At 39.6% G+C, this 18,500-nt stretch overlaps 1 protein-coding gene across 3 annotated transcripts; it reads right to left on the bottom strand.

Moving 5' to 3' along the window:
• Positions 1-894: 894 nt before the first annotated feature.
• mcm9 (minichromosome maintenance 9 homologous recombination repair factor) lies at positions 895-16,607 on the bottom strand. Of its 3 annotated transcripts, XM_037086698.1 has the most exons (15): positions 16,407-16,604; positions 14,776-14,963; positions 13,938-14,103; positions 13,273-13,379; positions 12,373-12,579; positions 12,155-12,236; positions 10,832-11,032; positions 10,604-10,729; positions 9,812-9,931; positions 9,442-9,616; positions 7,152-7,354; positions 6,806-7,009; positions 5,309-5,391; positions 4,274-4,419; positions 895-3,183 (listed from the first exon to the last, which is right to left on the bottom strand). In XM_037086698.1, exons 2-15 carry the CDS (start codon positions 14,938-14,940, stop codon positions 1,305-1,307), a joined length of 3,864 nt encoding a protein of 1,287 aa, XP_036942593.1. In that variant the 5' UTR covers positions 14,941-14,963; positions 16,407-16,604; the 3' UTR covers positions 895-1,304. The 3 variants fall into 3 exon arrangements, 2 of the variants coding, with proteins under 2 accessions (XP_036942593.1, XP_036942594.1); XM_037086699.1 differs by lacking the exon at positions 10,604-10,729; XR_005072557.1 differs by lacking the exons at positions 895-3,183; positions 4,274-4,419; positions 5,309-5,391; ... (1 more) ...; positions 7,152-7,354; positions 9,442-9,616 and having other exon boundaries at positions 10,604-10,694; positions 16,407-16,607.
• Positions 16,608-18,500: the final 1,893 nt, after the last annotated feature.

The following is an 18,500-nucleotide window of genomic DNA, read 5'->3' as shown; positions in this document are numbered from 1 at the left end:
TATAATGTTGTGTTATTTGTATCATATAGTATAGCTGTAATAATGGATTTTATATTTCTTCAATTCATGGCTGCTTTTATAATCTTTGCTTTGTTTTTTATTGCAATATTTCAGGGTGAAGGTGTACTGATGTAAATAATTAAATAACTGGGCAAAGATCTGACTACATTAATCTAAAAAACAATAACAATACCATATGAGATAACATTGTTTACAATGTGGTGCAAGGACTATCAGAGTGTGTAATGTTGTTTTTTTTTTTTTTTTTACGTCATGCCAGCATGACCACATGATTGTGAAATGAAGCTTGATTTCACTTGTTCATATGTGCAGTTTAAGCACCTTTGTTTTGCATTCTCAGCTTTACATTCTGATTGTTCATTTATACTGAAGTTTATTCTTGATGTTGGGATCAGGATGTGTGACAATGTTACATCACCCAAAGGTGCACCCTCTGACCTCTCAACCCCAGAGTTTGCTCAGCTGCCATCACGCAACTTTCAGCCAGGTTACAGCAGCTAGTTATCCATGAAGGGTGAGGATCTCTTTCTGGTGACAGATAAGAACGGTCTCCTTGATATTTCTTTGGCTGCCTACCAAGTCCTGGCTAATGACCCTCGACCTTTCACCAGTCAATACTTACAATACATTTTAAAATATTGTAGATTGAATTGGCCCAAAAAACTGTTCTGTTCTCCTCTCATCGCCAACATTGTGGAATAATAAATAAAACCAGAGCCAGGATTTGAAAACAAAGAAAACAAAGCCAGCTTTATTTATCAAACATTATACAGTCATACTATATAATGGCGGTGGGTGAAGATGTGAAGAATCCTGTAGTATTGGTTACTCAGCGACATGGATGGTGCCCTATTCAAAAAAACATCCATCAACTTTATTTATTCGTATTTAATTCGTATTTGTTCAGCATGAGGAAGACAAGATGTGCATAGCAGAAACAGTGATCTCATGGAGACATTGTGTGAGCGTACACCATCATTACTGAGAACATCCCACCAAAGATAACAGGCATCCAGATCAGGTATGGTGTAAAAATTATGAAATTATATGTGTTACACCATTCAGCTCAGTAACTTCGATGAGCTGTAGCTGCTGTAGACAAAATCCACCACCTTATTAGGCATAAAAGGAAGCAGAAAATCATTACCTCAGGGATGATTTGACATTTTCTCAGGCCAAAATCATACATCAGACAAAGAATGAAACTGCTGTGCTCCAGAGAAAAAACTGCTTAACTGTGGTTTCATCTGCATCCACGTACACTGTGACAGTTACTTATGATTTCAGATTCTGTCTGTCTTTGAAACTTCTTGGTCCCAGTCAGTGTCAAGAACATCATTACTTAACTCAACAGAGCCAAACAGAGGCAGTCCTGAGAACGGTCGCTTGGAACCACTAACACAATTTGGAGGGCCCAGCTCAAAGCACTTTCTTTTCTTCAGATTGACAGTGTTTAGGTGGTCAACAGGTCGATCATCAACACTGTTAAAACATGTCGAAGGGGTAGGCCCCATCTGCTTTTCCTGGCACTTGGACATTGTTTTTGCTGGTGATTCTGCCCCTGGTTGTTTCTGTCCATGTGGTAGCTCTGTGTTCATTACTACAGTTCTGATCTTCTTTCCTAGGGGACCGTGTTTGGAGAAATCTTGAGTTTTCTTGCAGAAAGCATCTTCTACTTTAAGTGAACTTTTTTCCTCTCCAAGAGGAAGATTTTTTCCTTCTTTCATTTGAGCGGTGGTGGGATGAGTAGAGCTGGTGAATGAGAATCTTGAGAGTTGAGCCAGGGTTGAGGAGGCCACTGTGGACTTGGTGGGCCCCGATTTGGACGATGCAGGATCACTGATTGGTTTAAAAGGTGGGATACAAGAAAAGCCAATCACTTTAGTCTCATCACCAGTGTCCACTGTGGCTCTTTGTTGTTGATGCAGATGTTCTGCATTGACTCCCTCCTTCATGCTACCTGCAGGTTTTCTTTGTGCTGTTCTGTCCTTTCCAGAGGAGAAAACATCCTCATCTAACCCTTCTGATATGATACAAATACTGGCTTCAGATCTACTGTTGCCACTGACACAGCTCACCTGTTGTTCCCTTCTTCCACTTTCCGAAAGAATTCGGTCCTGGTTCTGTCTTTTCTGCCTTTTATTCTTCTCCGTGTCTGTATGTGGGCTGGCTGACTCAATGTGACTAACTGGTTCCAGTCTACTTCCGCTGCTTTCTTTGTGGGTGCTAAAATCTCTGCTATGTTGGTTACATTCAGTTTGGAACTCCGCGCTGATCTCTGAGCTGGTATTAAGGGTGTGGTTGCAGACTGAAGGTCTCATCCTTTTTGGTTTGAATTTGAAGCCTGACAACTTTGCACACAAATCTTTACCTGTTTCAGCTGCTATCTTTTCCCTTAGCACAGCACTAATGTTTTGAGTCCCAGCCTGGTCACCCTCATCGTCCTTCGCAAATACACTTTCTTTACTGGAGGACATGTTATCCGTAGCAGGGTTATTTGAAGGGCTGTTCTTACCTAGTGATCCTGAAGTCATTTCCAAAACATTAATCAAATTTTTACTTGCACCATCTCCAGAAACACTGCTCTCTCCTCCTCCGCCTCCCTCTTTCTCATGATGCTGGTGCTTTAGCTCCAGCTCCCTGAGCCTTCTGTCTCTTAGATTTTTAGCGACTTTCTGAAACACATACCCCGATGACACTGGATGTTTATCATCTTTTTGACACTCCGATTGCTTCAACTCCTCTTTGGTTTTGAAGCCTTTTTCTTCAATGTTTTGATTTCTCTCGTGTTTTTGGTTTTCTTCATCTGAAGCAGAGATAACTGATGTTGTTTCAGTTCTTTTTGGATCAGAGTTTAAGGTTAAGTCAGTGTTTCTTAGAATGTCATTCTCACATTCACAGTGTGACTGTTTGCTTCCTGCAGACTCTGACCAGCTGGTGTTTGGTTCTCTAATTAGGTTTTGCTGAGTTGATGTTACTATTGGTGAGGCCATTCCATCTTGCAACAGTGATGGAGTTATTGAGTGGAACCAGTCCAGGCCATCACCCCTGCAGTTACTGATATTTTCCTCATGGTGTGTTCTGTTGATAGAGTCAGTGTTTCTGAGTTGATGTTGGTAAGTACCAGTTGGTGGGGAGGCCTCTGAGGTGTTGCTTTTTAGCCTAGTGAACAAAGAAAATGCAGATGAAGTCCTGTGTTGTGACTTTTAAAGCTTAACAACCCTCAACTATTTATAGTTATGTGCAAGGGAACTCTACATTGTCATCCAAAAAACTACTTCTAACACATCAAATACGTTGCTCCTGTACACAAGTAGTATTAAAAAACAAAATACAACTGCAAAATTAAGCAAATAAACAATGGCCATGTCCATCCTAGTAAAAGAACATGTCAACCAGTGCAACAGTATGAGTGTTTTGTTCTCATCCATAATCCATAATAACGCCTCACTCCACGCTCTTCTGTCAGTGACCTGTGGTCATGGTTCAGTGCGTACTTCGGTACAGGTCGAGTTCAATGGGAAAAGATAGTTGAAGATTAAATAAATTACCTTTAAAAAAAAAGATTAAAAAACAAGCCAAAAATATTTACAGATTAAAAAGAAACTGTATGTCAAACTTTTTGCGAGGCCACAGTGATGTTTTAAACCCTGATGAAATTAAGTCAGTTAAAAAGACCTCAGGTATTCAGGAAGCTTGTTCTACAGGTGGAGAAACTAAAAGCTACTCCACCTTGCTTGGCAGTGCACTCTCACACAGGTCATATTTTTTATGCAGGGCTGATAAATATTAATTAATAAATATTAATGTTATGTTCATGCAAATTACTCGGGTCTTTGGCATTGTCTGCTTTCAGATCTACAGTCTACTTAAAAACACAAGTTTGTTGCCTCGCTCCAGTGATTGATACCGATGCTGTCTGACATAGCATGTTAGCATGTTGATGGGTTTCCACATTACACAACAACATCGACAATCGTCGTTGCCCAATCAAGTCCCCAGGACGAGCACCAGGCTTTGAAGACAATTTTTGCAGTGGCCAAGCCGTAAAATTACAAGGTGACTTGATACACTGCGGGCCAAAAAATACTTTTGTTGGAAAACAGCTTTTTGGCACATTACCGCCACTTAGTGGATCAGAACAGTTAATATCTCACCCATTAACGTATGTTTTCTCCATATGATATTCAGACATTTTCATTGTATGACTGTCACGTCACTCCACAAATGGAAATGCCCGTCAGTTACTCACCTGCCCAGTCTGTCCATCTCCTTATGTAGAAGCAGTGGCAGGTTCAGTCCTTCAAGCAGTACCTGACACTGAGTCTGATATTGCTCACCAGGGTCAGCAGGGAATGAGGTGAATAATGCATTCACATTTCCAAGCAGAGCACCACCCTAAAAGAGAAGAACATCGTAAGCCTTTTTCTCACATGATACATTTCTAGGGAATCTGGTCCGGACTTTGTCCAGAGTTGCCCTTTCACGCATGTGGCACACAACAGAAAATGATCAGTGTCAACTACTGGAAATAATGCATTTGATCTAGTCAAGGAAGGGTACATCATGGGTAAAGGGTGCAGGAGGAGGTGGACTCATCTTTAATGATTACTGTTTATGCCTTGAAATCAATACTACATGTATGATTAGGCTTGACTAAACTACAGAGGACTATGAGGTCTTGGTGGAGGTATGTGCTCTGAGTTCCATTCTAGTTATATTTGTGTTTTATTTGTCTTTATAAATCTATTGGACACTGTGTGGGCTTGCAGCTTTCAAAATACGACTACAATTGTTATCACACCATATGAATACAGCTAAAAAACACATCAATTCAATTTAATGGAATTCATACATATCATTTCAGTCAGAGTAACTCAAACATTGAAATTATAAGCCTGTTAATTTATGCATTCACACAGTGGACCATTTTACTTTCGACTGTGTTGCTTGTCGCATAGATTATGTCCCTATGTTTAAAATTATAGCTGTATGAGATACTTAAGCAGATCAAATAAGATGTGGTGTTTTCCCTCTTGGATGGAAAAGATTTTAAGAAACCTTTTTCCATGTTGAACTTTATCCACTACTGTTCTTAAATTTTAATGGTGTTTTGGCTGTTGAAGTTCTGCATCCTGCAGGAAAAGACTGAAACACTGACTCAAACAATTTGACATCAAAACAAAAGCAAATACTGAGTCAGGTAATTTGACAACATTACTGTGCATGTTTTAGGAATCTGTCTCAAAATTGTTCAACATATATTATAAAGTGTGTTTTTCCTTACCTGCATGGAGCACTCCATGACAGAGACAGCCATGACAGCATCCTCTATGGTCACAGTCTCTCTGTACATGAGCCTGGCATGGGCTATAGGGTTGAAAAAAATTCAGTGTGAGGTTTACAGTTCTACTAGTTTCAGCCTCACATAATTAGATTTATTTGTAGTTTTGTATTGGGAAAAAATCAGTGTTTGCTAGTTGATTAAATCAGTCTGCACAAAAACTGTCACTTGGAAGAAGATGGCATAAGTAAAAATTACACAGGAATGGCTTCCTAATAACAGTGTTTATATCATGGAGTGGTCAAATCAAAGTCTAGATATCAATTCAGAATATGTAAATCCACAAATTATTCACCCTAGCTTTAAATTACAGAGATGTTCACTTGTACTTGTGTATATAGGTTTGATGGCTAGATGGCTAGTTAATTACATTCAAAGGGGCCATTAATATTATATCATATTATATTATATTATATTATATAAAAATATGTGGACTCCTGATTGTTATACTGTGGCAAATATGCAGTCCACAGCATTACATGTTTATGATCAGGGTTAATGTATTCATATGTTATAAGGTGAATTAGGTAAATAACATCTGAATCATATGTATTTCGCATGCACTTCTGGGCCTTAGCAGTCATTTATCATCAGTGTGACATAGGCACAGTGAGGTACCTTTACATAACCAGTGTTTCTCCTGCAGTAAGTCCCCCTAATAATATTAATCAGTCAATAATCAATAGTAATTTATACAGTTGCATTTCCTAAAGAAACTGCATGCGATTGCTGCATCTGCTGCTAATTCTGAATCTGTTTATTCATACAATGTTGATTATAACAAAATTGAAGTAGATCATTAATTTTGTATACATACAGTACGTATTAGAGCTGCACGATATAGAGTTTGAGCATTGTCATCGCTATGTACATGTGTGCAATAGTCACATGGCAGAGCCTTCCATGTAGAAGGCAAATGAACTCATCTAATTTCAAGGGTACCTGACAGATGCTGTGCATGCAGACTCCGCATGCGCAGCGATCCATCGATCATTAGTTCTTATTCAGTGTGCCAAAGCAGACCACACCCCTGCACATGGAGTGAGTCGCTGGTAACAACACTGAAAAATGAGCAACGAACGAGAAAATTGCTGAAAGCAAAGACTTCGTGCCAAAAAGAAAAGCAACGTCAGCTAACTGGAATTAGGATGATATTGACCAAACACGTGTTCTGTGTTGACAGTGCCTTGCATCTGTTGCCACAACGAGAAGTAACACAACTAATTTCTTTGACCATTTATGTGGTGCCACACAGCTCAGTACAACAAAAAGAGGTAAGATCAGTGCAGGTTAATCTTCCACAAGGTCATCTGATGAAAATTCCTGTATTTTTATCTAGTACGTATTACACTGGAGGGTTTGATTTACCACCAATTAGTGGCACAACAGTGATCCATTAATATTGGTTTAATTCAGGTTAGGTCAAAATTCCATCCTCACCTTCAGACAGTCTGCTCAGACTTTCCAACATGCGAATGGTGGTGCGGGCATTGTTGCGGCCATCACTCTGTCTCTGCAGCTGGTAGTAACGTGTCAAGATGCTATTGGCCTCCTCAGACACCTGCGGCTGCAACCCTTTGATCACAGTAATGTACGCTTTCATTTTCTCCATGGACCACAGGCTGGAAGAGTCACCAGACAGTTCTGAGAGCAAAAAACAGCACTGACATTTCACCACTTTCATCATAAATGGTCTTCAGGTAAGGGGTATATGATCAGACAAAATTCATATAAATTGATATATTCATTAGCCTCTCATTTGCAAATTCAAAAGGACAACTTCTACCTCTGTTCTCAAGGATGAAAGAGGAGATGATGCGGTCCCACTCTGCATTTCTGGTGTCCATCAGAATTAGAACAAGGTCAAAGCGACTCAGCAAAGGGCTGGCCAAAGCTACATTCACAGACAGTGGCTCATTAGGATTGTACTGTCCTTTAGGGTTGGTGGCTGCCAGGATGGTAGTTCGAGTGTTCAGCTTACACACAATCCTGAAGGGAGGAGAGAGAAGGTAGATTTTGACAAGAAGTCCATGTTTTCCTCGCTTACCAACAAGAATATGGTGTGTACATTAAGTTTATGTACAGGTCTATTTTAAAAACTCAGTGTGCCTGATGTGTAAAGCACATACACACACTGATTATTATCCACCACACAGTCACGGTCAAAGGTTTCCATGCACTACTAAGAAAATGGATCATGGCAGTCTTCGGTCCCAATGATTTCTACAGCGATCATGTTTCTGTGATGAATGACAAAAACATTCATGAAGTTTGGTTCAGCACTAAATTTATTCCACGTCTTCTGAAAATGTGTCAATTTTGGTGGTAACGCAAAGCTGTGTGAATCAAATGTTCTTTGTAGCATTCTGATAACAGCTGGTGACTTTTCTGGCATTTATTGACAGGACAGATTGATATGACAGGAAACAGATGAGAGAGGGGGATTGACATGCAGCAAAGGGCCCCAGGCCAGGACTTGAACCCAGAGCGGCTGCAGCCAGGACAAAGCCTCTGTGCATGGTACGCCCGATCCACCAACTGAGCTAAACAGCACCCCTTACAGGCCAATTTTAATAGGGCTTATCTGAAACACCCATTTGAGTCAGCCACAAACACTTCAAGGGGGGCCATTTCAAAGCAGTTACAGGTCCCAATATAAACTGCACAAACAACTCTTAGTAAGTAGAAAGTGCATGGCACAGTTGTGTCACTTCCACGATCAGGAAAAAAAACACCAAACTATCACCTGCTGCTGAGAGAAAACTGCTCAGGATGATCAAGAGTCAACCAAGCAAAAGCAAGTCTGCAATGAATCAGAAGCTGCTGGAGGACAAGTGACAGTGTGACAAGTGACAGTGTGTTTTACATCAACATGGGCTGAGAGGCTGCTGTGCAAGAAAGAAGCTCTTGCTCCAGACGCAGCACCTTAAAGCTTAACTGAAGTTTGCTGCTGATCACATAGACAGAAGAATCTTCTGGAGGAAAACTCTGTGGTTAGATGAAACAAAAAACAAGCGGTTTGGCCAGAGTGAGCAGCAATTTGACCTACTGTCAAACGGGGTGCTGGTAGTATTATGCTCTGGCGCTCTTTTGCTGCAAGTAAACAGAATAATGAAGGAGGAGGATTATCTCTAAATTCTTCAGGAAATACTAAAATCATCATGATCAGAAGATTGGTTCTTTGCTGCAGCTGGGTGTTCCTAGAGGACAGTGATCCCAAACACACATCAGAAGCGGTAAAGAAATGGCTAAATCAGGCTAGAATTGAGGTTTTAGAATGACCTTCTTAAGTCCTGACTTGAACCCCATCGAGAACATGTGGACTGTGCTGGACAAACAAGTCTGTGTCAGGAAGCCAACAAATTTAGTTGAACTTTGCCAATTCTGAAAAGAGGAGTGGTTCAAAATCTAGCCAGAGGACTACCAGAAGCTTGTAGATGGCTATCAAAAGAATGTAATTAAGGTGAAAATGGCTGAGACATTTAACCAAATATTAGAATTACTGTATGTATATTTTTGACCCAGCCACATTTTCAGAGGACCTATAAAAAAATCATTATTGAATCAAACTTCATGAATGACTGCTATGATATACATTTTCTTAATAACAACCCGACTGTATATTAACTGTATATTATTATTCTCCTGTGGGTTTTTGGTGCACTGCTATTATTCCCTACTATACTATTCCAATATATACAAATACTCATTTTGTTGCTTCGCCATACTCTTCACTGATTTTGATTGGCCAGTTGGCTTTTCACAGATATGTAGGTGTCAACATTTGTGTTGTCCAATAGGAAAACTGTTTGTTGTTTATGTTATGTAAAAACAAAAAAAAAAACAAAGATGCTTGGGGTAATTTATAATATATTGTGAAGTTAACCATTTTAGTGCAACAATATAATTTTATAAGTTTATTTCTAACCTGCCAAATATTCTCCCTCCAATATGTACACATCTTTGCTGCCTGTGTTATAAAAACTGCATGATTCAATAATCTGGATAGTGCATGGTGGTGGTTTTTTGCCTAGAACAGAATTCTGTGAGTGTGTGGATATGTAAGAATGACTGACCCAGCTTTAGCCACACTAATAGATTGTTGCTCCATAGCTTCATGGATGCTGATGCGGTCATGCTCCTTGATGCTGTTGAATTCATCAATACAGCACAAACCACCGTCTGACAGGACAAGGGCTCCTGCCTCCAGATGCCAATCCCCTCCATCTTTCACCGCTGCTACTGTGAGTCCTTCAACAAATCATATGTTCACAAATTGATGTTATCCAGTAATACACAAAAATGACTGTACGTGTTTATACGTAGCATGTAAAATTATTTTTCCAAGGACATCTAGGTCCTGATGACAAATTCCTGAAAATGGCTACTAGGAGCTACTTTAAACAAACTAATTTAACCTGTGAGCCAACAGTGAACAGGGCCTACCTGCATTTGTTGATCCAATCCCAGCTGTGAGAACAGAGCGAGGCATGATTTTAGCTGCATACTTCAGGAACTGAGACTTCCCTGTGCCAGGGTCACCAACCAGCAACATATGACAGTCACCTAGAGAAGACACCACAGTTTCGCTAAAATCCAAAGGGAAACCAGTCCTTTCCAATGACAAAAACAAACATACAGCAAATCTTTGGCACATGGACACAGGTTTTCATTTGTTTTTGACTAGTTGTCAATTTCAATTGAGTTGATCATAACTAATATGAGTCTGCCAGAGGACACCAGAGAAGCTAGTCCTAAATCCCAAGTATTTGGGGTTATGTTTCTGTCTGCATCTATTTGTTAACCTAAATGTACTGAAACTGACAGAGAGAACAGTGCACAGATTTTAAAACTACAGAGGAGGGCAGCAGGGCTGTTAAAAATGCATTCAAGTACATGTCACTGCAGGGACCAAGTGATGTGGTGATAGCTCACCTTCACTTCAGGCAAGCCTACGTCGTTTTCTCAGCCAGCTGTAGCATCGGCATTCAGCTATGCCTGTTACCACCAGCGGTGACTAAACCCTCTAAACCTAAAATAAATAATTCCATCTGCCCAACCTATACTATGATGGTATATTGTTTAATAAATATGTAATCTCTCTGGCTTGGAGGCATTTAAATTTTTAAAAATGTTTGCCTGGCCTTCTTAAATGATTTAAAAATGGTAAAAACAATGAGGTTTTATTACCCTCTTTTCTGATGGTTAATTTAGACACATAGCAGACAAAAGATATACCTCTTATCTTGATTCCAGAAGAATCTTTTCTCTGCACCCCACCAGCCAACACCATAGCCACTGCCAGTTTAATCAGATACATGCCAAATACCTGTGGACACAAGCTCAATAAGATCTGGTTCCTACCTACGATGAGAGGAGAGAGAATAATGTTTTTAAAAAGAAACGCATTTAAAAAAAGAAATTAAAAAAACATTGTAGATGTTTCATTTGCAAATTATTACATACCAGCTATGGGATCATGTTTGTAGCTACTCCAGAAGTCTTCAAATTCTTTCTGAGCATCCTTAAGTGCTAGGGAAGCAGCAGCCTGCTGGTTGTTCACTTCAATGTTGTTAGCTTTGAGGACCAGCTCCACATCACAGCAGGTGTCATCATAAAAAGGCTTCCAGCGCTGGCACATTACTCCATAGACAGTAACATCATCCCCTAGGAGTACCCCATACAGTTCAACATTAATGGAAGCTGCAACATGAGAATGACTTTGTACACTACCAACAATACATGAAAATAAATTGGACTGGTTAGACGTCACACAAAAAAATAGCCAATCAAAACTAAAGGGTTTGAGTCACTTATAAGGCACAGAGGAGCAGCATTAGGTAGAGTTGCTCCAGTGAGCTATTGGAGCTACAAAAGGTATGGCAGCAGGTATTACCAAAGTTAAAGACATCAAAATTCTCTAAACTGAAATTTAAAAAAAAATACAATACTATAATCTCTTTCTGTTATGCCAAGCATGCTCCATTTCACACACTGAAAAATAACATTACTAGCCCATAAGAGTTATTCTTTTTTGTTAAATGTAATGTTAGCCATGAGCTAACGCAGGGTTGCAAACACTGGATACTTGGCTTGAATTTGATGCTACCAAATTCATACGCATACACACTTAAATGCCCCAAATGCCAAACTGAGCACTAGTAGTGGTTGCAGACCAAAAGAAACCAGCAGGTCAGCCACAAATCTCTTCACCCTTCATCCCGCAATGCGACTACCATCTCTACCTCTCAGCCCTTCTCAGCAGCAGCAGGTGTTGCAAAGCACAGATGAAGCTCTCCCTTGAGTTTATGCTGGACAGTTTTTTGATGACCAGTTTGGCTGTTTAAAAATAAAAAACACAACTAGCATATAAGTTCTAAATAGTCATATATAGTGTACATTTGAACAGCATTAAATCACATAACCCGCTAACCCTATGATCCACTGGTGCAGAACATTTTGTCTGTTCCTTCCAACTTTTCATGCGCTCATGGTGTTCGTGGTGCACCTGTGGTCACTGCTTTAGGTGGGCCTTAACTGACCGTTAGTGTTGAGCACACAAGTGCTGCCTGCAGTAAACTCATCCAGGGAGGGACTCAACATTATTATAACCCTCATAATGCTCCACTTTGAACATCAAAAATGTATTAAAAAAAAAACAAACAAACAAAAAAAACTTGCTAACTGCACACTGTGTGCATATTTCTGTTCTAAATATTTTTCATCAGTCTCCTTGATTATCAATAATTGGTATTGGTACCATCACATTGGTCAACCCATAGTTTTTACCAGATTTACAACTGTCGACGAGGTCATCCTCCAGAACCACCACCATAGAACGAGGAATACTGCCTACTGAAAGTCTCTGTACCTGTGGAAGGGACGGCAAGGTTTATACCAGAAGAGGAATCCACATTTTAGACAACTCGCAATTTATGTTTTTTATATGTCGAAATAAACAAAACCATAAGAGAGATCCATTTGTTCAGTAGTTAAAAATGCCTTACCTGCTCTTGTATCTTGATTTCCTGGTAGTCCTTGCAGGCAGCCGGCTCAGATCCTTCAGACAGACAGCTGAATTTGTATGAGTTACAGCCATCAGGATTAGGACAGGCCACCAGTTGGGCAAAGGTGTAGAACTGATCAAAATCCGCCTGTACCGTGAAAACATGACGACACTTTGTGCACATGTAATCCCGCTCATATTCCAGAACCTGTGAGGGGCGCAGAAGGAAATGGCTCAGAGTAGAGTTCTCAGCGGTTCAGCCCGGCCCGACCGGACCTGCAGGTTCGGGCAGGGTTTGGGCTGAAAATATACGCAAATGAGCCGGGTCGGGCCTCTGGCTTCCTTTTTTAGAAAACACATTTCTTGCAGGTTGTAAATTATGTACTGTTTGTTGTGAATCATCACTGTTCACATGTGATGAAGAGTAAGTCTGGCTGCCGCTTCATGGGGAGGAGCAGATGCAGACCTGATGCCGCTGCGTAAAGTTACAATAACAAGTGTATGAGGTAAAACAATGCAGGAGTGCGGGGGGTCAGGTTCGGGCCGGGTTCGGGCCGACAATTCATGCTGGTGTGTCGGGCTGCTTCGGCTGGGTCGGGTCGGGTTGTAATTTTCAGGCCCGTTGAGAACTCTAATTCAGAGTAACATTCAAAATGAAAAATATGAAAATATGTTATTTTACTAACATGTCTTCATATTTTTCACTTCGAAAAAATGAAAACGAAAATGACAAAAAAATAGATGTTCATACCTATTGCCCTTTATTGCTGTTACGATTGTGGCAATGTTAAAAAAGTGTCACATAATGACTGATTTCCATATGAAGTTTGATCAACTACAGAATGGTGCAACATCCAATTTAAGCAAATTGTTGAAAACTGAACATGAGCCACGCTGTTACCTTAGTTACACTGGTACGTATGACAGTACCAGTGACAGACAAAAAGTGCCCTACATCTCGGGACCTCGGAATGGTGTCTCTGGTCAGCTCTGGACACACTGGAAGACCTAGGCACACATATTAGAGTCAATAAAAACTTAAAAGTACATTTAATTAATACATTTGTTTAACAGCGTAAATCAAACTCTGGGTGGGTAATCTTACAGTTTGTAAAACCCAACACAAATAAAACACCTCCCATTAGGGCTGTCAGGGCTGATTACACTGCGAACAGGAGCCTTTCCCAAACAAAATCCAGGGATGGATAACATGTCAGTCACTCGTTAATCTACTCTGAGATGTATGGTCGTTCATTTTCTGGAGGCATTTCTTCAACAGAAGTGACGGGCCACAGATATGTTGGGTTTTACCCACCCCCTTTTGACATAAATACAGCTGCCGGAATAGTCTGGTACTCAAGGCAATATTCTCATGTCACACACTCAAATGTAAATCAAGACTGGGGTGTATTGCTCAGTACCCAAGGTAAGGTAAGGTGTAATTATTAATTGTTTGATCTTTTCTGGAAAGCTGCAAGAAGCTACAGCACAGACCAACTAATAATCCCCTTTTGAACTGAAAGCTCTGACCATAATATGACCATCATTCCCAGTTAGATGTCTCACCTGTAATGCGGGCATGAAGAGTGTGTCTCATTCTGTCCTTGTTTGTTCTCTGTCCTCCACAGTTCTTGGGAGAGGCATTATTTAAGAACTCTGTGGCTTTTCTTTGAAGCACTTTATCAAATATAGTCAGGACATCGTTGGGATAGGCATTAAAATAGTCCCCAACCTAATGAAGACAGAAGAGATGTCATGTTATTATACAAATAAATACCACTCACATCTAAGCTATTCTGATTTACCTGAGAATATTTTTCATAATCCTAGGTAAAGTGTAGTGGAAGGAAATGCAATAATGTTAAGTATGTATTCTCTATTTTTATCAAAAATAAAAAGCAAGGATTCTCTTTCTGTGTGTCAGTATGCTTGTTTGTATGTCTTTACGCATCTCAAGAACTGTTTTTCCAGTCTACTTCAAACATAGTACTTTGTTATTTTCCTTATTTTCCTGTTGTTAATGTTGTGGCTGAACTGTGAATGTCTAACCCTCATCCAGGCACCGTCTAAAAATATACAAACACTAAGTAGAATAGTGATAATGTGCAATCTCTTCTACTGGTACTAGGATATTTTCATTCAAGGCACAGACAGCTTTTGTTGAAGCACATATGTCTACATCTCACGGTAGACCAACAAACTGATGAAAGTAAAGAGGCAGCCCTACTCCATCTGCAGGAGAATTTGTGAATAAAGTCACGGGGAGCTGTGCGAGGAAGTGTGTTTATACTCTATTTTCAACCAAATCACCCGGCATTAATGAAACAAATCCAAATCTCAACTATCCCCCTTCTATTCATATCTATCAAATACAGTAGATTGAGTTTTGAAGTGTTAACATTACCTCCATATTGGCTTCAAACAATGTCATGGCATTAACAACAACAGGGCGATGAGTCTCTTCATCAGTATCTGCGATAAGCTGAAGAATGTCCCCATGATGATGATCCGTCAGATAGGTTTCAAACACTCGGCCAATTAAGGCTTCCTGTTCTGGGCTTATCATCATTGTGACATAATATGATCTGAACCCTAGAAGAAGAGAAAATAATAACAAATGGTCAGGGTATGACATTCATATAGTGTATAATTAAAATGTAATTTTAATTAGAGCTAAACAACAATGTGTTTTTACAATCAATCAGTGACTTATCACACCCAGGACTAGAAAATAATAATTGACTATAGATTAAAAGTGAAAGGTAAGATCTCATGACAACTGTGATGTTCAAACACAACAAAGTTTCCGTCAATGCAAGGTCAGGGTAAAATAATTTTGATGTAGACTGAATATTGTGACTTTTATTGGGAATAAGACAAAGACTGCCTTATTCCCAATAAAAGTCACAATATTGATGGGTTTTGATTATTAATGCTAGGGCTCCACCTAACAAAGTTTATTTAATCAACTACTCTACCGGTTATTTTTTCAACTAATCTAACTATTATTTTTTAATAACCCCATAAATATAACAAATTTAACCAAAATAACATTTTAAAATCTGTCATTTATATTTCAATATTGTATTAAATCATTTTCAGTCATCAAACAAATGCAGTAATGCACTGCAGGGCATTATTCTCTAGTGAAAAATAGATCAGTATTAAGCAGTATTCTGTGTAATCCTAATATATATCACGTTTGGGTGGGGAGACAATGTAAACAGGACTAGCTGACTCAAATTTTAGAGGAATGCAGCCCCACGTCATGTTGCGGTGGCCAATCACATACGCTGGCATTCAGGAGGGCATCTTATTAACATGGATAAAATAGTACAGAGGGAACACAACACACGTTTATCTGTGTAGCTTTAAGTTTCACTTTCACTTCAGCTCGGTCTTGTTATTTTTAATCCTTCTATGAGGAAAACCAATCACTAGCAGGATGAGCATTCCAGTAGCATAACAACATAGCAGCTTCATCTTTCTGCAAACTTATCAGTGGGGGTTCACAACATGTCACACACATGGACCATGGAGTGACTCTCACACCATCACAGCATCATTATTCATCTGTGACTCTGACTACATGGGCTGAAGAGTTTGAGAAAAAACATTTTACACAAACCTCAAATAGTGCCAAAATAGTAAGATAACATCAGTGGTAATTCGACGGTACATTTGGACTTAAATAAATGTACATGAAAGATTTTTAAAAAGCCATTAAGATATAATGTATGTGTATTCATAGAGTCAGCGAGTTATGGAATAATGTGGTCTAGTTTAAATGTTAGAAACAGATTTTTATTTTTATTTTTTTCATGCTATGTTTTTGTAGAATGACCGTACACAACCGTGATATCGCTCATTGAAAAAGTGTTCAACATCAGCATTAATCTCGGACTCCTGGGGATAACTGAGTTGCGGAGTGGGGGGGAACTCTCTGAAGCCATACACACTCTTTGAACATTGTGTAACGTTAGCTAACTTACCTGTCACACTGCTCCCATACACACACAGACGAGTATTACATACCGTATCTCACAGGGACAGGCGTACTGTTTTGAAAGACGCCTCCATTTCGTTCGCTAGTGCTAGAACGCTTCGTGCAGCGGCCAGAGGACGGTGTGTGCCTGTCCTGGTAACGTCAATTCTGACTGAGAGAACGGGTTTCCTTCTGGATCGGCGAATTGAGCTCTCGCGGGCTTCAGTCGTACGTACCGGGACGTGTTCACGTCATCACGTCAAGTCTGCGACTGCGTGAGATCGCGACGCTGACAGACAGACCTGAAGACTACAATAATAAAATGTACTTTTTTACCAGTACCTCTCTACAGTCGGAATATTTCTGTATTATTCTGTGAGTATTATTTCTAGCAACTTGTAACTTTATAATAAAGTCATTGGGTTTTGTTTTAGTGATTTGCAAACTAGGTTATAGACGCAGTACAGCCACCTACTGGACTGGAGTGTGGACCGGTCCATTCTTCCTCTATTGGCAAAATGTAATGCTGCCTCTCCATCCAGTGCTGAAATTAGTTCCTTTCTTTCTTCATGTATGTTGCAGTTTATCAGGACATGACTGTCAGTTTGGTTTAATACAGTTTGAACATACCCCAGAGGGGTGCTCACCTATTAGGGTTTGATTTGAACATTTATATCCTATACTCCTGTGCTCCTGCTTCATATAACAATTTTTTTTGAATCATTTAAAGATGTCCTCCTGTGTCACATAAATCACAGTATTCGTGTCAGATTTAGCACATGTACACTTTAATACACTACTCCACCTAATGTGACTTATATCCCCACAATATAAAACCATCGAAAACACAATAATAGTTGTGGCACATCCTATGGTTGAATTTGCAGGATATGACCAAAACCTCTTCTTACCTCTTCATCCTTCAGATAATTGTCTGCACTAACAAGGACCTTAGTGCAGGGGCACAAGTGTCAAGGTACTATAGGGGTCAAAATTTGGGGCAAAGAGATATTGCATCAGTAATGAAAGAAGATGAGAAAAGACAAGATGAGAATAGTAAAGGAAAGACAAGATGAAAAAGGAAGAAGATATGGGAAGAAATGAAAAGAAACAAGAAAAGTAGTAAGGAGACAAGACAGGAAGACATGATCAAAGGAGAAAAGGGGGCAGAAAACAAGACAAAACAAAACAAATGCTAAAAGAGCAGATGGAAAAAAAAATAATATGAGGATAATAATGAAGAGAACATTTCAGGAAACGAAGAGAAGAGACATAAAGACGTGAAAAGACACAAAGAGAAGAGGACAGAAGAGGGGGCCGCAGGGAGTGTTGATCTTCTCATGTAAAAGGTATGGATTACATGTTATCATGAGATCTTTTTACCCCCATACATGACATGGGAGGGTAGAAGGTTCTGTTTTACAGAAAGATGAATTAAAACTAAACTTAATCTGTATGTAATAAGCTGAGACAGACAGGAAACCCCCCAAAATATGTTTTATAAGGTTTATGTTTCACCTGACGGTGGATTTTTTTAGTGGCTTTCATGTGATGGAAAATCAAAAGGGTCTGTGTTTTTTACACATTTCCGAACCAGTTAAATGAAATGATTTTGTGAAGAGGGATAAATTCTGCCACCATAGAAAGAAAGAAAGAAAGAAAAAAAAAGAAAGAAAAACCTTATTATCAATGATGTGTTGATGCAGTTGATGGTTGTAGTCTGGTAGAGAGAAAATAGTCCCATATGAAAATGCTCTCATCAAGGTCTGTAGATTATTCTGAGGAACGACTTCTGGAGAGAGACAACACTTTTTTCAAATATTCACTTAGGGGCTTTGAGCACCACAAGCTCCAGGGTACCATCTAGTTCCACTATATTGGGCAGCAGACATTTCTATGGCTGATTTCAGGAAAAACTCTTTCACCAAAAAGCTACTTACACCAAAACAACTAAAGAGAACTGTGATTTATTTATTTATTTTTTATCTGGGGGTGAACTGTCCATTTCACTTTGACACCGGAAAGCCAAAAACCTGTGTTGTTGTTGTACTCTGGGCTGCACATCTGGTGTGTTGAATGAACTTGCTGACTGGTGTGATGCGACTGATGTTTCGATTTGCAAAAAATATTGTTAATGGAGTGAT

Source organism: Acanthopagrus latus, chromosome 22 (genome assembly GCF_904848185.1).
Source record: "Acanthopagrus latus isolate v.2019 chromosome 22, fAcaLat1.1, whole genome shotgun sequence".
Lineage (NCBI taxonomy): Eukaryota > Metazoa > Chordata > Actinopteri > Spariformes > Sparidae > Acanthopagrus > Acanthopagrus latus.
The sequence above is the reverse complement of the archived record's forward strand: the minus strand, read 5'-3'. Positions and strand labels throughout refer to the sequence as shown.